General features: G+C 40.5%; 1 protein-coding gene across 2 annotated transcripts in view; it reads right to left on the bottom strand.

Annotated features, from left to right (window-relative positions):
* The window catches only part of pebp4 (phosphatidylethanolamine binding protein 4), a 63,217-nt gene that overhangs the window by 21,829 nt on the left and 19,543 nt on the right, over window positions 1–21,845 (bottom strand). Inside the window, exon 4 of one of the 2 annotated variants that reach the window (XM_042488584.2) lies at window positions 15,803–15,901. The exons of the other annotated variant lie outside the window; for it this stretch is intronic. Coding sequence (XP_042344518.2) covers window positions 15,803–15,901 — 99 coding nt within the window. The remainder of the gene's footprint in view (window positions 1–15,802; window positions 15,902–21,845) is intronic. 2 annotated transcript variants of the gene reach the window in all.

The following is a 21,845-nucleotide window of genomic DNA, read 5'->3' as shown; positions in this document are numbered from 1 at the left end:
CATTAGCGGGCAGACATACTATTACTCAAATCACTGACTTAAGAAACTAGCCACCCAAACTCATTATCAGACTCATTTATTCAGTCTAATTTGCATAAATTACAAATATGCCTTAACAAAGTGGCCATGAATGGGTTGGTCATCTTATTCTCATAGAGCAGATTGGGCCTAACAGGGCAGAGTAAAGGCCACAGTGAGAGCAATTTAGTAAGATAATTTCATCCAACCTGGGCGCTGCTTCCGAGCCCTCACAGGCTCCTGTGTGTGTGAGTATGGGTGCTGATGAGTCTGTACTTTAGTGCTGTTGAGGGAAGCCCAAGCATGAGTTCCCAAGGTAACAGTCGGTTTGAGTGGGGGCTGGCTGACTCATTTGAAGGGAATCCTGGAACCTGAACAAGGCTGCCCACTCGCCCCACCCCCAGCTTCATCAGCACAACAAGCAAACAAGGCGCTGACATGTCCCCATATAGGGCTTCCCACTGACGGGGGTGGCACTGGAAAATCCCAGCCTGAGCTTGCCTACAAGTAGCATCAGAAGACACGCACACACAAACACGAGGCCTCGCTGCTCCATGGCTACAGCGGTTTCCGGCAGTAACAACAGAAATCCGCAGAGATAGTAAATTAATAGGTTATAATAAAGCTGTATGCCTACAAATGCATCCAGGCACGTGCTGGATTTTGATTAATACATGAGAGGATGGGGGAGAATTAAGGGGGTGGAAGAGGAAGAGGAAGATTAAGCTTATTAAAACAGTCAATGGCATAGAATTAAAACAGTTTTTTTGAAGTGTGACACAAAATAAATGAGTATCGAAGGATCGTGGGCCTGGGCGTGGAGGAGTAGGAGAAAGAGAAGTGAGAGGAAGAGGTGGAGGATGAAGGAGGAGTAGGTGGACAAGAGAACGAACTCTTTGCCCACACAATTAATCTAATTATTAAGAAATTAAAAGAGATCAACAGGCGTGTAATTGACCACTTAATTAGTTCAAGGTCAGTCTATTCTTTTGACTTTGGAGGGACCATGGCACAAGTAGATGGGGAAATTTGGTTGAAATATCACGCAATTTGCAATGAAACTGATTAACTAATGAATGACCACAAGTCTGTTTCCATACAGATGTGGCATAGTTTTACAAAATTCATACAATAGTTTTATGTACTATAAATCCAACATTGTGTTATCTGGAGAAAACAAAGGCAACAGACCATTTAAAAACTGAATAACAATTTCAGAAACAGTAAAATTTGGCCATCAAACAAAAACCTGTACATGCAGTCAGTAATCCCTGCTGCTGAGAGTAGCCATTTGATATGCTTCTGTCCGCGGTTATATCTGTTGATAACTCTATAGTTCATTCAGTGTCTTTAGTCATTAACAACTGAGAGCTGGTACAAAGGGATTTAAGAGGCAGCATTACTGTTTTGAATCGCTGGATGTTTAATTCTTCTATTATAATTGAGGCAGGAGCGAGACAGAGGTTATGGTAACTGCTGGAAACCTGTCCCACTTCACAGAAAGGTTAATGAACCTTACAAGTCCTATGGGAGATGGAGTATGCTGTTAATTTGACAAACGTGGGAAATAAATGCTTTTATGCTTTTATTGACGGTGACCAATAGCGGCCTTTGCTGAAATGAAAGGTTTTAGTCTTTTGGGTGCTTTGCTATGAGGCAAAACAATAATGTGGAATGCATTTGTTGGAAGAAACTAAGTACATAATTGTTTGAATAGCAATTTCAGGCCAAAAAGCATCTTCATTATTAATTCCTACTTTTTGGGGAACATATACTGTGCAAAATGTACAGTAACCTAATTCACGTTATGAAACATCTGCCTTTATTCTGAATACATTTGCGGCAATGAGGGATTTTAAAAAGCTTTATTTTAAAATCTACATATTTCCACAACCCATTTTATGCACCGTTGGTCTGGGTTACATTTTAACAGGGCACCAGGGGTATAATATACTGACAGCTTGAGAGGAACATGTGCAACAGTGTCTGTCGGCGCTAACCTGAATCGGTCTGTGGGTTAGAGGGGATCATCGAAAAAGGTGGCGTTGATACATCTGAACAGGACAGAGGTTTTAGGCACAGGACCAACTATGTATACTGTGTGCATGATTAAGAGATTAAATGGATAATCTCCTTCCCATTCAAAGAGCTTGACGGAGGCAGGGATCTGGTTTCACAAAGATAGACTTTTACCATGGCTTAAATCGGTTCAGATAGACATCCAAGTTCACCACTTACCATAAGCTGTTTTTGACGTCTTAGGTGAAACACATGTTCTGTTTATCTGTAAATTATGACTCTTTTCAATTAAGAGAACGACTAGAAGAATAATTATAAGGGCAATAAATATGCTTTTTAATTTATCCAAGCAAGTTGTTTACTTGTCAGCAGGTGACATTTGTGGTTACTTGACCCTGAAATCTTCATACAAAAAATTATAATTTAAGTATTTTAAAGACAACCCATTTTCTGAACTACTGTTCCTCCAGTTAAGGGCCCTGACACACCAAGCTGACATGCGGTCGTTGATCAATATCACTCTGTCGGTGAGCATCTGTTGCCCTAGTTTTTGCGGTGTGTCCGCGTTGTTGGCAATAGTGTGCCAAACTCACATATTGAATTGGCATTAGAGCCTGTCGGTGAGTGGAATTACTCTGATTGGCAGTTCAGCTCAGTGCATGAGAAGAGAAACAGACGTGAGGAAAGCGAACAAACAGCTTAAGTCGAGAGGAGGTGAGATGGAAACAAAACCACTGAGCTATTTTGGATGGTGTCACAAACTTCCCTTTTTATTGTTTAAAAAAAAATTAAAAATTCTGTGCCCACTATCTAAATAGCGGGTCCGTGAACAGAGCGCAGGTGAAACTCACCATGGCTTATTTTTATCTCTCAGCAGCAGTTTGAGAAGCGGCCTGGATAACTGATCAGTTGATTTGTTCAAAACTGATCAGATCGATGGATCAGAGTGCAGAGTGACTGAATGCAATCTTTTGGACTCACAATTAAAGGTTAAGTTTTACTTTAACTGTGCCTGGTGTTCTGCTGCTGTGTCTGTGACATCAGTTAGCCCGGCGCACTGAGTGTGTGGTGCAATGAATAACCGCATGGTATATATATTTCAATAGCGCTAGAAAATCTATTTGTGGCAGCAGATGTTTCAATTGTGGCAGCCCACCACAAATAAATGAATGTGTGCGAAACCCTGAATTTATCATTTTGAGGTACTTGTACCTTACTTGGGTATTTTCATTCACTGCAGCTTTATACTTTTACTCCACTAAATAAGTACTAATTTGAATGCAGGGCTTATGATGGGCTTTTTGTGCTATTGCTACTTTTATTTCAAGAAGTTGTATGTAACATTCAGAGCATATCTATGATTCAGAGGTCATCTTAAAACAGCTCTCAACATGGAAATGACTGAGCCGGCGGCTTACAGCTAAAAGTGCAAACAGTGCTGACAGAGCTAACGGTATTAACATGAGGGGAAGGCAGAGGGTGGCCGCTCTTCTTCTGCGACAATCTATTCTGCCACCGAGTGTCAGGATGGCATTAACAGCGGTAACTGCTATGAACGCAGTGCAATGCGACGGTTATTAGCGAGCCAGTGAGATACACAAAAGGACATACAGAATCACTAACATGCATGTGTGAAGAGACAGTCTACCACAACAAAGAAGAGCGAAACTCCGACTGCAACACACAGAGATAGATCACTCCACTATATCTTTACATAGCATATCATTGTTTGCTGCTCCATTAAGACTCTTAGTTTTGTATTAAGCTACTTTAAGTAAAATATTTGACTATTTCTTCCACCCTTGATTTTAGGTAGCTCGTACTAGCAGATTGTGATAGTCAAGTTCAGTTCAGGGAAAGATTGCTTTCATGGTTAAAAGCAATCTACAATGAGGAGAACATCAGTCAAATTCAAACACTTCCCATACTGTTACTTGTTGCCCACATAAACATGAGTCATTTTAAATGGCTTGAACAAACTACTACTGCTGTGATTGTTTTGGAGAGGACAGGCTCCATTTGTCAGCAGGTGCAATTGTTACAAAAGGAAGACAGCCTTTTGCTCTTTTTAAGCTTCATATCAGTCTTTATCCTTGTGCAGCTGTTTAAGTAGTATCGGATGACTAACAGCAACACTGAGACTGTCCTAACCATATGGACTCATCTATGGATGTCCTAACCATATAGACCAGTCCAGCATATCGTCATGAAACCAGCCCCGGTCTTGTTCTTTTTGATACCCTCGCCAACTCGCTCTCCCTGTCTCTCACTCTTTCCTTCTCCCAGCGATACTATGGGCACTGTTTCCTGTGCCTGTGTGTGCAATGTTTGCCAGAGGAACACACAAGAATCTGAGCTCCACAATCCCTCTTAACCTTTGACCTTGGCTTATTGTTACCTGTGAGCAGCACTGTGGCAAACATGTTGTACAAGTACTATACAGCCCTGCAAGCTGTTTGTGTTCTGCAAGTATGGAGGGCAGGGGAGGAGGGAAGGAAGAGAGGGAGCTATTTAATCCCCCCCAAAGGAACTCCCCTCTCAACCCGTATCGTGAACTCACAGGCAAATCGCGTTGCTGGAAGGCACACCACACACACACTGCTGTCTTTTTAATTTCATCAGCTGAAAGAAATCTATACAGTGCTTTGGAATCCGACTGAGCTGCGGAGAGAAGTGAACTATACAGCACCCTGGAATGTAAACAGGTTTCTCACCAAGTGTAGCATAAAAATACCACATTGTAACAAACCTCTTGGCTATGATAATGGTCAATAGCACAGATCAGAGGTCTTAGTAGATTTTATGGTTGTTAGTCCTACAGCATATCAATAAGAACAAGTTGAACAAATCCAGAGAACAATTCAGAGGAAATGCAGCAATGGTACACAAATTATTCAAGTGTAACACAGATGAAATGTTGGCTTCTGCTGAACGCTTTGTATTGATGGTGGCTTTTTTTTTTTTTTTTGCTTGCCATTATGAAAAGCATTATCTCCTGAGAATATTAGGAATGCTTTCATTAAATCCCATGCAGACAGCAGCTCAGTTAGAAACAGATATTGGGTGTAATCTGTGGAGAATGGACTCATCTCTTGCACGATTTCTGCAATTGTCAAAAATACGCACAAAAATAGGAACACTTATTTCACAAAAAAATGAGCAAATATTTACAGATTATTGTCAAACCTCCATTCCCAAGCTTGGATAACAATGATGGCTGAATCTTGGTGGCTGCACTTTTTCTGGCATGCAAGTTTATTGTATGATACACAATCTGCCAGACCAGTTCTTATTATTTGTTCATTATATAATGTCGTTCTTTGTCTATAGTGCAATTTTCTAATTTTATAGTTTGGTATAACTTTTGGAATACAAACAATCCTAATCAGTACGTAGAGTTAGACAGGCCACTATAATATCTGCCAACTTTGCATTCATAGCTGTCACACTTAATTATCATGCCAAAATAAAAGAAAATACATTGGCTGCAGGAGGTCTTTTGTGAAGTCTTTGTTTTTGTGTACAATTAACTGGCAAGCTTGCTATATACTTAAGTAAGGGCTATTTTAGGTGAGCATAATTGTTAGTGAGTTGTTTTTATCAGCATGCCTCACTCCCCTTCACCGCACCCTATCAGGAGACACCCCTAAGAGGAAGTGTTTTCCTCCGCCGCGGCCCCAGCAACCCCCCACTAACCCTGACATTTGTTCATTTACCCGCCCCTCTCTCTCCCCGTCTGAGTTCCATGCCTGCTTTTTTTCCTTCTTGTCCATGTCAGTCAAAAATTGACCAGTATAAAGGGGAACAGGTAGGCAGACTCACGGCGAGCCCCCCACCTGTACCCTGAAACACACGAATTCGCATGCGGGGCCGACTGCCAGAGATCCTGCTTTACTGACTGAAGTGGAGGGTGGGGGGGGGGATGACAAAGACGACAGCTTGTGTGGGGGAACATTGTCTGCGGCTGCGACTAGAAATCTTTTCAGGAAAAACAGGATTTTATACACAATGGTCGTGGGTGTGAAGAAAGGGGGCACATATTAAAAGAAGCGCCTTTATGTGTGCAGAGCTACTGGTTTTAAACTGCATTTGCATGGAGAAGGTCCAATCTGTTCTGTTTTTTCCCCTACTAGGCTATAGTGTGACAGACTGGATCAAAGGGGGCTTTCCAGGTTGTCCTTGTTTTCTTGGAGACTAATCGTGATATATCCAGGACAATGTGCAGGGTACAAATTAAAGTAGCACACTGCCACACAGTAGGCCTTCTTCCTTAAATAAAATAAACGTGTCAGAGAACTGAACAAAATGTAATGTGGTAAAATCAATAGGAATTTTGTTTTCTTAGAAAAAATATTAGGCAGCATAGTATAGCATTAGAATAATTTATGGATGATTGTTTCCACGCTGCCCAAACAGCCTCTGATAGGAAACCATAGCAGCTCAAGTTCTTCATGCAGTGAAACCTCCTCAATCATCTCACCACGGCAACCACAGCAGGGAGGTCAGTTGTTATAGAGATGGCAAGAGGCTTGGTAGGTTATCAGCTACAGTATCGTGTGTGTGTGTGTTTGTTGTATGTGGACGGGGGATGGAGCTGACAATTGAGCGGAGGATTCTTATGTAATTCTCCCTTTAGGTGGCGGAGAACAGTGAGAGCAGCAGCCCACACTGAAGAAAAGCCTGTTTGTTAATAAGCTGCAAGTAAGTTAAGATCGATAGAATTATTACAGGCTGTTTGTACACGAGACCAAGGGGGCCTGGATGTGGACGAGTGATAGCGACACAGGCCACACTGACAACAATGTCAGGTACAAAGGCAGCATGGCTACCCACTGGGGTTGGGCAATATCATTGTATACCGGTATATCGTGTGACAGTAGAAATGTGTGCACTGATAGAGACTTGACAATAGTGCTTCTACCACCAGAGCTCTGGATGTATAAAGCACCGTTGGGCCCCTAAAACATGCGTACTGGAGACTTCAGTCGGCTGAGCCTGCAACACCCGGTTTAGCCATCTGCTAATTTGAGTGGGGATAAAATTGTTGCGGCTCTTGTAGACTCTCCAAATGTTATCAGACTGAATGAACCAAATTGTGATAGTAAAATGAGCCATTTTACTGGGTTTGCGACTAGGGATGTACCATTTGGTCGCCCACACATCGGTATCGACCAATATTTGCCTCCTTGACTGCCATCAGACTATCAGCAAAGAAGATGGCATTTGCAAATGTTGTTCTTTTGTGTCACATCAATTTTGCCCACGGCGGCAGGCAGAGATCGAAAGTAACATCGTCCAGGGGACAATAGAAAACATGTGGGACGTACAGAGATCACTTAATCTATGTTGACATCAGCAAGGGGGAGAAGGTAATGAAGCATTGCAATGCAATTTCTTTGTTGCATAACAAAATATCTGTATTGGTTTTGGATTCTGGCCAAATTGTTATTCTAAATATCGTCATGGGTTATGGCCCAGAATTTCACAATCGGTGTGGCTCTCGTTGTTGGCCTCAAAAAATGTATCCACTGATTTACAGATGTCTCTCTCACAACATAAGTCCATGGGGAAAATATGGCTCCTTGGTATCACATGACAGAGCCAGAAGTTTCCACTGTTTGGCCACTATGACAACTGTCTTCAAAGTCTGAATCACTTCCTGGGGGCCTAGCAGGAGATATTCAGGGCAGAATTCTCACGTGATCTTGCGACAATCTTGTCAAACCCAGCTGCCACACAAGGTAATGCTACTTAGACAGTAATAAAGAAGAGTTGTTCTGTTTGTATGTAAGTACCAAATAAAGAAATACACGTGCAGAATGTCAGTATGGTTATTTTAAACCACTTCTTAACTGAATTTGCTGAAGAATTACTGTATCGTGATATATACTGTTAGTCTGATATAAAATTACATATAGCATAATTGAGGATTTTGGCTATGTCACCCACCTCTACTTTCCACAAAGCACCAGTTTCATTAGCCTCTGTTAAACTCCTTCACACATGCAAAATAATCAATGCACGCAGACAGCGCAAACACACACAGATGAGACACACATTAAAGTGTACAACCTTAGAAAAGGTCAAAAAGCTAAAAAGCAAAAACAAAAAAGGATAAAGCCAAGCTAAAGCTAAAAAAGCCAAACTAACAAACACTAGCAACCTAATCTGGCTGAGAGGCTGTGAGGAGAGTCTGATGAGGTTTAGTGAGGGAATGACTTCCACAAGCTGAACTCCATGTAGTAGCACCTCTGACATTTGTCTGGCTGTAGCTGACAGCAGGATGAGCACCGCTCTAAATGTTAAGCACCTCCAGCTGAGCCTCCATGTTAAGGGCCATTGTTGACTTGTACCAAGGGAGGTTTTGGATAGTTGTGAAAAAAGATGAATGACCCGCACGTAAACTTTATCAGGGTCAAACTAATTCAAGCTGCAATATAAAATGCACAACACAAAATACAAGCTGTTTCCTGACTTCTTGGTAATTTACTAAAGCATTTCTGTAAGTTCTGGCATAACTCTTCATCATGTACTTAGTTTACCTACTACTCACATATATTTCATTCAAAACAATCTGTTCAAATTCTTTAAGGCACCTCACACAAATAACATGTGTTTGTGCTGTCAGTTTCAGTTTAAACAAAGGATGACAACAGGTGCACCAAGTGGAGTTTCGACTGGATAAAGTTGCTTCATATGACTTGGAGCCAGGAGGCACGTCTGTGTAAAAGTTTGTGAAACCATAAACAAGCAAACTGTTAACCTGGGTTATGAGCATGTTTAGCAACTTTGGAGGGAAAAAAAAATCACATTAAAAAGGAAAATTGTTCAATTCCTTTGCGCCCACCCCCTTGTCATAAGATATGGATGTCCCGTAAGGTTATTTGTGTTTGCTGGGAAATGAAGTGCTCAACTGGATTAAAAACATACTGCATATGTTTGGAAATCTGTTTCCCTGGGCGTATGAGTGGAGTGAGCGAGCGCGAAGCAGCAGCTTGCGTCTCCTCCAAGAGAGAGGGCAGACACTCTCATCATTAGCTGGGCTACAATGTGCTCCTCTACCTGCTCCAATCTGCACAGCCAGGCTCCTCTCTGACGCCAGACAGATGTTCCCAGCACGAGGTGCAAAGTACGGAGAGGGGAAACGAGAGTGAGCAGGAGAGAGGCAGAAGAATGGAAATATTCAGCAGAGTACACAATAAGAGTTTAATTATGAATAATACCAATGGTTCTTTGTTCTCACAATGAAGCTAGCTATGGTTCGTCTGGCCTTTGGGAAATTGTTTTTGGCTTCCATATGGGGGCAGCTGTCTGTCAAAAAAAAAATAAACGCTGAAATCATAACATGCCACAGTAGGGATAATTACAGGATAAAGAACAATGCAATTGTGTATGTTTATTTGCAATATTGGAAAGGTATTTTGCTAAAACAAACTCTAAGGCTATCGAGGAGGTTAGAAATGTAATTTCAGCACTCAGTTCTATCATTTGCTGCTGCTGTTGAAATACTAATGATCTGTGACTGTTTGTGCAAAAGTCAACGTAAACTGTAATTTAACAAGAAAAAGACATATTCTAGAGTCACTAAGTGTTTATGCATAAATGTTTCTGTGACAAGACAAAGAGGACCAGTTTTAATTGACCAAAGAACTGTCCTGGATGCCACACTTGATCTTTTTATCACCAGTATTTCAGGCTGTCGTGACAACCGCAGAGTTCCAATACTCCAATAATAATAATAAGTAGTTCCAATAATAATCTATTGACAAGTTGAATGCAGGGGATGGCAAGCAACCCCCAGCAAAAAATGCTGGGAGCGTCACGTATTGACACAATACCACAAATGACAGTAACGTAAAGAGCCGCTGAGCATCTATTCTGCACATTCTGCGCTGCACATTTGTCATTTTTTCCTGGTAGCTAAGAGTGGAACAATATTAAACTTAAGGTAAAACCCTGCAGTCACTCATCACTTCCACTTTTTACACAGCCGTCCAATCACAGTGGAAGAGGGGCAGGACAAATACCACAAGACCAATCGTCGCTGGACAACAACAACAGGGGAGAATGGAGACTGAAAACATGGACTGGGAGGTCCGTCTTTCCCTATTTCTTTTAGCTCATCCAGAGCAGGTATTTAGCTTACTCTACCTTGTGCCAACATTTAAACTTTAGCAGACATTCTGCAAACATGGCGTTTCTGTTGGAAAAAAAAACGAAAACGCTGCACCTGCTTGCCCTTCTTTACATTGTCATCATTGTCATTTAAAAAGAAACAATACACCCAATAACAGCCAACAATAAAGCTTATTTTCAAAGTGCTAAAATCAGCATGAATGTAGTAATATGCAAAAACCAACAAAAAATGGCGGTAATATCCTAATGAGCGACCCATAATCACCACAGGGGAATTTTCTCACCACAACAGCCCTATCTGTATTATGAAAAAAATCACAAACAAATTGATCCTACTAGAAGGTTTTGTGCAGCCACAGCCTGATTTAACTTAGTCTTCTGACTGTAACATAAAATATTGCTGTTCCTTAAAAAAATGAAATGCTAATAAAAGAATAAAAGCTACAGAAACAATACTGTTTGCTTGTTTTTAGGGTGGGTGTTGGCCTGTTGAGTGGTTGATAAAAACAAAGAAACAAACACCAGTGTTTTCCCTTTGAGAGCAGAACGTTAAATGAAATGCAGTAAGGAATTACACGCCTAATAGTTTGCAGTTAAAGGACATCTTGAGGTGTGGAGCAGACGATCTCTGCAGGCCGCAGAATTCACAAACACAAAGCCAGCTGGTCTGATACAGTCACAATACTTCACTGTTTGTATTTGCCTGACCAGCAGCAGAACACAGGCTCTGTCCCCCTTTGGGAGCTGCAACAACAGAGATGGATGTTGAAAGCACGCATGTCCCTCATGCACCATAATAATGAGCACAGCATGCTGTGTGCTGAACTGTCCAACTGGCCTTCAATTAGCCAGGGAGAGAAAGTTAACAAACACATGATGGCTTCCAGTCCAAAGACCTTATTGAAGTGAATCTGGAAATGTACTGCCTAAATGACCACAGCCCGAAAAGATCATGATGGATCAAGAATGTCTAGTTTGTCAAAAAACTGCTATCCAATCCAAACAACAACAAAGCTGATAGCCTTAATGCTTTTGCTTTAGGTGGATTAAAGACGTGGTGTGTTCATTTATTTTTTTATAGAATCACTTTACAAAAAGTAATAATCTGAAGCAGAGAAACTGTCCTAGGGACAATTCCTCAGCAGAGAAACTTCATACATCCTAAAAAGTAAGAAATCCATATAAACCCAAGGCTGTACATCACCATTTAAATAGGATTTTACAGCGATAATGAACACCTTGGCTTTTCTCAGAGCAGCAAAGAGCTTTAGCTGAGCACTCTTTGGCAAGTTCATATTGCATCATGTTGACTCACAAACCACAAAAACTATAATGAGAGAATAAGTATTAACAAGTAAAAGTAAGACCCAGTGCTGTATTTGTATAAGCTGCCTCTATTCAGATACTAATGATTTGCTTGTTATAGTAATTATCGCTGCAAGACCGTACCGGAACATCTGCATTGATTTACACTCTGGGAGAGCGGAGAGAGGGAGGGAGAGGCTCGCAATCTGGAATTCGACTTCGAGAGCTAGACAACAATCTGTTGATGGTTATTTTGGTAATTGTCCATAATTGATGTAAAACACAGAGTGTGTTGCAGAAGATTCTAAATTACCGTTTCTGTAGCTCGAGGGGTCAGTGAAAATGGGCAGTTGTGATAAAAATGCATATACAGCATCTAATAATGTGAGTTCTAAAAGAGGCTGGACAGCTGGTGAGAGAAGGCGAGACACCTAGCCGCACAGTTTACACTTTACTGCTGGAGTAAATTGTTCTTGGCAGTCATAGCAACAATGTGATAAATGATACAGCCAATTAAGTTAAAGATTTGACACCGAACATAAACATTAAAATATTAACATGTCGTTGGGCGGTTACTGTGAAAATGTATATGTGTGTTGATGCTTACATGGATGCACTTAAATACACAGATGTAATTAGCAAATTAGTTATGTTATCTATTGTACTGTGCACATACAAGCAGACAGCTCACACCAAAAAATACTAATGCGGCGGTGAAACATTTCTGGCTTACAGAGCCTAAATGTTAGCAACTGCATATTTAGTAGAACTGCATGAAAATATGCTACAAAATTCTTAAGTATTGTGAGTATTACTCGCAATAAACAAACAGATGTTAAAGTGTACTCAGTTCTGCCTTTCTGCTGTTTTCAGTATACTGCTAAAATGTAATTTGCCTGTTTGGGGCAAATTATATTATTATTATATCGCTATCATGATATGAGATATCATAGATTTTGGATACTGTGACATCATAAGTGCCCCCCCCCCCTGTAATGTTTTAACTAGTATATCTTATCTCTTTTCTCTTTTATTGTAAATCTGTATCTTTTATTATGCTTTATATTTTATTGCTCCTGAATTGCATTTTGAATTGCCCTGTTGTATGAAATGTGCTATACAAATAAAGCTGTCTTGCCTTGCCTTAGTTATTATATTAACATAACTTATGACTATTTACCAAAAATCTCATTGTGTAAATATGCATACAACATAGTTGCAATATCGATATAGAGGTATCGATATAGAGGTATTTGGTGAAATATATTTTGATATTCAATTTTCTCAAATCGCCCAGCCCTACAAGAAAACTGCTAAAAATCACACTGGCACGAGTAAGAAAGCCCTATACAGTTAAAGCTTATGATTTATTGAAAAGTAATCAGTGACGTAGTAATCAGTAAAAAGATGTAGAATTAAGACATTGCATTCTCTGTGTCAGCCTTAAAATATTGTATTTTTCTTGTATTAGCTTCGACTTTCCTTCCCTGTGTACGGCAGATACGTCTTAGAAGACACCAATTCTTAAATACAACATTAGAACTGCACCTAACATTCATTTTCCCAGTCAATTAATCTGTCGATTATTTTCAAGATTAACCAATTAGTTCTTTTGTCTAAAAACATCATAAAATGGTGAAAAATGTGGGTTTGCCTTGCCCAAAGCTCAAGATGACATCCTCAAACATCTTGTTTTGACCACACCACAAAGATATTCCATTAACTGTGTTAGAGGAGAAAAGAAACCAGAAAAATATTCACATTTAAGAAGAGAATTTAGATTTTTTTCTGATTAATCAAATAACAAATTAGTTGGCAATTAATCTAATAACTGACAACCACTTCATTGATTGTTTTTTTTCCTTATACACAATTCAGTTTTTTAGACACATCCATCTGGGAGAACTAATCAGTAATTGAAGACTTTTTTAAAATATGTTTTAGAAAAGTGTAACAGGCAAAGCCCTTTCTCCTCAGTTAGACCAATCAACCTGCTTGTTTCTATAGCCAAGGCTCAATTCTGCTTCACATAAGGCTCCACACACTGCAGTTGTAGATGAGTACTTTAAGTATGTGAGGCACTGTACAGTGTCCGACAACAAATATCAGGCTCTCGAACCTCTCTCTCTGCAGGTAAAGAGGGTTTTGGCATGGCTAACACATAGTGAGGAGATCCTTTAGCACATGTTTTGATAAGTGAAGCGCTGGCTACATAATTCAGTTCACAGCAAGGTGAGTGATGAGTCTGTAATACAGCAGGTAGTCCAGTTTGTCCTTGTTCTGTTGCCATCGCCTCTCTAATGAGACCTCAGCTGGAGAATCGGTGTAAATCTACAGTGCTGCGTTATTCAGTCCAGCCTGACCTCACTTCACTCTGGGCTGAATTAAGGAAATCTTTTACCTTTTTAGCTTTGGCTCTGGATAAAGAATACACACTAATTATGGAAACATCTAAAAACTAGGGCAAGACTGCATGACCTTGGAGTAATGAATATATATGAAAAGAGTATGGCTGCTGCAGTTCGTGCTGTTTGACGAGTGAGGATCAAAACACTGATCCATTTGACATCTGAAAGCATGACCCCTGACTTCAGCTAAAGAACCTACTTTGCTTTACAAATAAATCTACCATCAAACACATTGCCAGAAATAGCATTTAAATGCCAAAAATGTTATTGTACAGTACTTCACTCTCCTCTCATCACTCACAGAAGAAAATAACAGCGAACAAATGAAGCATTTCTCAATCAGATTCTCTGTCTGTTTTGTTGAATTACATATATGCATTAATTCAATAACTGACCTACGCTGCCATCAAAAATCACAACTGCCCTAAAACTAAAATCCAACACATTCACATCGACACTTGAAAAAAACAAAACCGAGGTTGTGTGATGTCACCTAGCCACCCCGGTCAATTAAACACCTCCCACTACAGGTTGGCATCACTCAAAAGGCTCATTAACCCTTCTGACCAACTACCAGTCACAATCAGAAAAACATCCCGTCACATTGGCCAATCCCTACATGGGCAACGCAGGTCAACACCCACACAAGTGACAGGAAATTGAATTGCTCGAGAGAATGTGGTCTGTCTGAGCACTTGAAAGACATCTGTTTATTCACAGCTGGTCACACGGCCAGGCAGACTTTATGCGCTAAAAAATAAGAAGCAAAGGTGATGCCTAATGCAATTTCATAAAGTGGAAATTGCTTGCTTTTTTTGTATTTGATGTATGTGAGTGATATGAGGTAAAGATTCTCACAGGCAAGCAGGAATGTGGTTGCATAAATCATCTCTAAAGCACAGCGGCGATGATCTGAATCACAAAAAATTCTGAATTCATACCCATTGAGAGGTTTACTAAAATATATACCCCAGATACATCACATTTGGATCTCTGAATCAATGTGGCATTTACTTTAATGTACAACTACGCCTTATAAAATGAAACGGGAGCAGTGATACATCGCTGAAGCGTCTTTGTGTGGTTGTTTTTCAGACCACTAGTCTTAATCTACTGGGTTGATCTCCCGGTTCCCGCGGGATTATAAAATGTCTGCAAACCTCCAAATATTTGAGGCAATCAACAACTCAACACGCATTTGGCGTTAGAATGCAAGAATGTGAAAACACACAAACGAATGGATAAAAAGGAGTGAAATATGAAGAGAAATAAGGGGATCGGAGCGGTGCCCATTTCGGGGGTGTAAAATATGGAGAAGTGTGGATCATTGGGGGAGCTGCTCTGCCTGGGGGAACAGATGAAGGGAGGACACTCTGCCAAGATCTCTCCACTGGAGGGGGAGCTGAGGGACTGGAGCTCTATGGGAGAAAGAGTGTGCGCCTCGCATGCTGCTCTCCTCAATCTCAGTCTCACACGCCTGCATTGACACGTCCCAGGCTCTCTGCAGCAGAGGGAAATTGCTGCTGACAGGGCCTTGCAAACTTTCACAGCCATTTAGAAAGACTTACTCCCACACTTTTGTCACAGGCATTTATTGCACAAGATACATGATATGAAAAATTAACATTTTTTGAACTTGGCATCCTTTTTTTCACCAAGTTAGGCTTAAAAACCATTCATAATTTTTCAGCCTTGTGATCGGCCCCAGTGCAGATGTAAACACGAGACATGCCAAGCGAGACCCCGAGATTATGAAAATGCACAATTTTCACAAAAAAAAAAAATCCAAATGCTACTTCATAAATTTGTACCATATGAGCTCCTAATCCAATCACAAATGCTGCCCGTGTCACCTTCACCAAAACACGAGGCTGCTTTTTTAAGTGAGTGCAGAGGTTATTGCAGACTTACTGTACCTGCACATTCACGACCACCCAGTGCCTCCAGTACGCAGCTGTTGGGTTGATGCGCCTCGGAGCATCAGGATCAACCATCACCAGAACATACATCTTTTTCTGCAAACAGAGGAGGATTCATACATTATTGTTTTTTAATATAAAGTGCTTTACTACAGTACCACACACACTGATTGGCCCAGAGGCGGTTCCAGTAACAGCAGTACCTGATCCCTTTCTAAATGCAGCCATGTGCTGTTTGTGCATCCCACTGCCCAAGGCTTGACAGCCATCTCTGCAGCAAACAACAATTTGTTTAAATATCTCAAAACAGATGCTTCACTTTACTTTCTTAGCTTTAACTTATTATAAAAATGCTGCAAAGTGTGAATTGTATTCTGTTTATAATTTTATTCTATTCCTAAAAACTGTGTTGTTTTTTTTTTTTTCTTTTTTTACGTAGTTACATGATTTGTTGACACAAAGCTGACAGTTCGTACCAGAAGGTTGGGTTTGCCTTTTGTTGGCTTGACACATTATCGTAACACAGTCTTACTTCAGCTGTCAAGGCTAAAACGTCGCTTGGGAAAAAAATATTACATGAGACAATATTGTAAAAATGCAGAAATACATGAGAAAATCTTCTGCTGTCATGCTAATCACCAACTGCAGTACACTTATAGCAAAAGTACAGCTCTGTCTCTTCTGTGGTATTCCTTAAACTTAATATAATTACTGTGACATCAATAAAATGACAACATTTTGGATCCGAAACCAAATCCTCTCGTTAACATATTCACAGTAACTTTCTGCCACTTACCCAGTATCTTTGTACCCCTCAATCTGTCAATAGATAAAGTGAGAGAAAAAGCATCTTAACTAACACTTGATCACAGTTATTGGACGTTGACTTGGCGGCTTAACTGCCGGAAAATTTTCATTCTGTCTGTCCCTAAAAGTTAGAGAATTATGAGAGCAGATTGAATTATTGCGAGAGCACATTTGTCATCCCTGGTCCCGTGCCCAAAATCTGCCAGACCATATGATGGGCTTTTTTTATTTTGTTCACTTCCTCTACAAACAGAGACATTAATCAAGGCTGCTTCAATCCACGATGTCCTCGTACTGTATATGTACTTTCAACCGAAGCGAGACCATAATGATATCAGCTTTAATACATAAAAAACAGATGCAGCCCTTCTTACATTCCTTCACCGACTGCCAAACAACACTGTCTGTGGTGCAGCGAAACATTTCATAGAATCAAATGCTCGCATGTAAACATAAACCTTAAATTCCTGTTTGTTGTGTCCTATCAAGACATTCTTAAAGGCCTCTGAAAATTATCGTAAGCCGATGTACTTGAATGAGATAAAGAAGTAGTCATGTATTTTTCTGCAGATGCTCATTTTCAGAAGGATTCTCTGCCTACCTGACAAGCAGTAATAAGCGTAAACAACTAAGCCTAATAATAGGATAATACTGTAGTCTCAGCGATAGTGCCTGCAGGTAACATCCAGACACACCAGCAACAATAGAGCCTCCTCCACAGCCTGTCAAAAGTGACTCTATATCAGTGACCCCCCCGGGCAGCTTACCAACCATGACCTGTTGCCTTCTCAAGAGTTGTAATCCTCATTTGTACATGTTTGCTACCAGGCAAAAAACACTGTGATAATGTAGTTACACTAATATTTAAGTCTGATGCATTCAGAAATAGCATGCTTTTAAACAACAGCACACACACATGCATGCACACACACACACACACACACACAGACTAAAAGGCAATTTCAGCATTTAAATTTAAAATGACCTCCAGTCACAATTATCATTGAAAGAAATAGCACTTTATTGGATATTTCACGAAAGTTACCATGGATGGAGACACGCTGTATAGGCCAGGCTTAGTTCTCCCAAAGCCAAATTTAGAACAACATTAAGAGCATTTCACATTAATTTCCAACTGTAAGAACAAACACATGGCCTATTTATGGTGGGCACCGAATTACAATGATTTCTGCACATATTTGAATTTCTACCTGTAAGAATCTGGCTGGTCCAGCTGGCACGGGCAGCAAATAATACAAGAGGCTCCCTCCATGCTTGCACTTCACACATTGTGGCATGTACCCTTCTCTCTTACGAGGACACTTTTTTTTCTCCATCTGTCAAAATCCACATTAATTACGCACAGATATGTGTGAAAGACTCCAGGGAAAAACAGATGCATATTCTGCCATCTGAAATAATTTATCAGGGCTCGAACAAACTAAATGTATATCAAAACATGTTTTAACAGGGCTAATTCTCGTGGCTGGATACCGGAGGGAACACATTTTCCAAAAATATGTCATCAGTATTAACCACTAATACTAATGAGGAAACCTAACATTTGAGCCCTGGTGATAATTTGAAATGTAGATTAGCTTTAACACTGCAGCTAATCAAATCACTGATTACAGCTAATTTTCTATATTTTGGAGGACTTACAAAGCTATTAGTAAAGAATTCCAATAGTTTTAATGTCCCTATGTTTAATCTTTTTTTATCTAGTTAAGTTGCATTATTGTAAAAGAGAGGAGAGGTCAGCTGCCCACTCTGTTGTGCTCTGTAATGGTTTCTAAAGGACTTTGAAAATGTCAGAATAATCGGAGAGCTCAGAGCAGAAGTGAAATCTGGGTAGGTGTCGGCCACAGACCACAGAGCTCCATCGGGCCATTATACAGGAGGCTCCTGGGTGTAGGCTGGAGGTGGGGGGAGATCGAGCCTGCATTCTCTTGGGATTAACCTCCCACTGCCTGCTGTGATCGCAGCAAAACGGCCCAATGGGACCACGCCTCAGACGCCAGGCGGCTGGAATAAACCCTGCAGCTGACTGGGCGTCTCTCTCACAGCGACTGGTCAGTGGCAGAGAGGAAAGAAGGAGGTGATTTCTTCAGTGACACCGATTGAGTTTGGGTGTGGGGGGGAGGGGGTCACTTTCTGAATACATAAAGTCAGGTGCAGCTTTTCAATATAAATTTTTATATTGTATTTTCAAGAGATGACACAAAACTCCTACTCCATGCCAATAGCATCGAGTAGATACACTATTTGCAAAACAGAAGACGGTGAAGAACAAAGGCAGAGGAATACCAGTGTCTCTAAGGATGTAAACTACTGGCTTACCTTTGAGTGAACTCTGCTGGGGATGAGAATCAGAGAGATGTCTAATCGCTGCTCTCGTAGAGCTGCCTGGGCTATCGAGCCCAGCTCTGCTAACTGATGACACCATGAAGGGCGAGAGTGAGTTAGCGAGAGGGAGGGAAGGAGAAGAGGCCCCTCTGTGAGTTTACAAGTTCATGCTTTATCCCTGACCCAATACCAAACAGTGTCGTCCGTGCAGCTGCCTATTAATATACCCATTGCTTTATCCTCCCTGTTCTTTATCTCCTTCAGCCGCTGCGCACAGAACCCACAACGTTTCATTAAATGGTCAACTGTGCTCACCGCTCGACCCGGGGCAAAGCAACGCATCGATCTCAAATCCCTGTTTAAGTAGCAAAAATACTTGAACTCGTTTGGTAATTAACAGGTATCTGTGTTGTGATTAAGACACGGCGATGGCTTAACAACCATCGACTGCAGCTTAGAGCAAGGTTGAAAGATCGATCTGTAAAAACAGAAAAATAGAAACTCTAAATGCGACCGGAGAAGTAAAATTTCAGATGATGAAAATCAACCTCAGCTACAATTAAAATTGTTTTTGCAGCCACACTTTTTTAAAAAGATTTGAAATTAAGCTGAATATATAATGTTGTATCAAGCCGATTCATAAAACAAAGCTGTGTGGACTTTTATACTAAAGACGAAGTAATAAGGTCTCGTTTTGGAGGCGGGACAGCCATGAGAGAGGCAAGTGATGGGTAAGGTTAACAGTGGTACCACGGTCAGTTTCAGGAGAGGAGGTTCATCCTGTTAGAGGGGAGGTCAAAGGTCAGCCAGACAGCAGTAATTGAATCCTGAATGGAGAGTGGGGGGGGCATAGACCCAAAAATGAGATAGAGATAGAAGGGGGGGTGTGACACTCACCTAAAGGTCACCATCATTACAGGTGAGGAGGACCTCGTTGGTCATTAATAACAGAAGGCCTCAAACTTTTATCTGCAGAAGCTTTGAAAGCATATTGTTCCCCACTGTGAGCAGAATTATAAAACCTCCGTCATAGGCATTCATAAGGGCAGATCACTAATCTGCCACAAAGGAAATGAAAATGAGAAAAACTGTGACTTTTGGGGAATCTTGTCTAACAGTATCTTATCACTGTAGAGAGAAAAATGACTACATGACTACAGAGACATAATTAGAAATGCCTACGACTGTCGCGCGATCAGCAGGTTTAAAAGTTGGATAGATTTACAGCCCAGATAAGAGGATATTTAAATCAGATCTCAATAAATAGCGGTCAGATTATTTGTTAGTATATAAATGCTGGATGTTTTATTGTTTGTATGTTCTAAGTTTAATGTCTTGACACTTTCATATTCAATCTACAATCTCGCAAGACCACAAAACAAGCACTGAATGCATTTCCTTCTTTAGAAAACATTTGCAGAGCCATTTTTTTAAAATATATTTTAAATTGTGCACTGTTGACATCCATGTTTCCTTGCTAGCAGTGCTGCTCTTCACTGCCACTGTTGTTGGGACTGTTATTGCCGCCAACTGTCAATCATTTAACAAGCGTGAAACTTATGGCAGGATGTAAATCCAAAATTCGTGTACATGTGCATGATACAAAGAAAATAGGGACTCACTCATAAAAACATTGCTCAAGAGCACAACCAGTGGTTATAACATCAACAGGGTACCTTTAAGGTTATATTTAGGCACACAAAGCACTTAGTTAAGTTTAGGTCTTGATGAAATACAAACACAAGTCACTAAACTAACCTTTAAAGCTACATCAACACTAATGTTTTCTTATTAAAATGCAAACTATTGCTACGCTTACACCTGAGATCCACATTTCCAACTTTTTGTCCATCCAAGCAAAGAAATCTTTGGTCTTAATTCTGAAACGGAGTTAAAACGCTTATGGGTACAGAGATAGTTTTTCATTTAAAATGCTCTTTTAAAACCAAAACCGTATTAATGTGGATGGACTCCACAAGGTTAGGATGATAACCACAGTCTCCAGTTCCACAGTCCTGCACATTGTAGGCCCAGCATCCATCCCAACAACCTCCTTGACACTTGAGTGTAATTCAAAACTGTAGCACTTCCTTTACCGTGAAAACACACTCAAAAAACATTTGGAAAAATAAATTGGTAGTTTAATAAATCAAATTTCTAAAAGGCAGAGTTCACTACTGATTTACAATTAGAATATCTCAGCCTCCTCTGCTTAGATTTGCACACACACACACACACACACACACACGCGCACACACACACACACACACACACACACACACACACACACACACACACACACACACAAACACAAATTGTCTGTCCCTTACTTCATGAAAAACACAAAACAAAATCACTGGAATTCCCCCTTAAGATGAAAAAAAATGTTTATCAAATAGACACATGCTGGAGATTCACACACACACACACACACACACACACACACACACGCATATGCACATGCACATGCAAATAGGGTGAAAGGGCTAAATGTGGTGATTTGTCAGTGAAGCCATTTGATGTCTTCAATGTTGTAATACAGCAGAGAAGGCAGAATAAATAAGCAACAAACATAATCTCAGTGCTTCTTGCCACTTTGGTGCAACTTTTGTGCTATTGATGCTTCTGAGACAATAATACAAGATAATTTGGGGAATTTCACAAGAGCCAGCACCAACTACAGTTACTGGTTTAACACTCACATTGATTATTGATACATATAAATGATATGCAAAGAGAATGCCAATACTTCTCAGTGTGTTCTTAAGCGCCTCACACAGTGCGGGCTGCTCACTACCTCCAAACCTGCCTATTTTTAACTCAGCCTCCCTCCCACACAGGAGTGGAGTGTGAAGTGGCTTATAAATCCACACTTCGAGGAGCCACA

This window comes from Plectropomus leopardus, chromosome 4 (genome assembly GCF_026936395.1).
Source record: "Plectropomus leopardus strain MGB_pleo_1.0 chromosome 4, ASM2693639v1, whole genome shotgun sequence".
NCBI classification, from domain to species: Eukaryota; Metazoa; Chordata; class Actinopteri; order Perciformes; family Serranidae; genus Plectropomus; species Plectropomus leopardus.
This window is presented reverse-complemented; position numbering and strand designations above follow the sequence as displayed.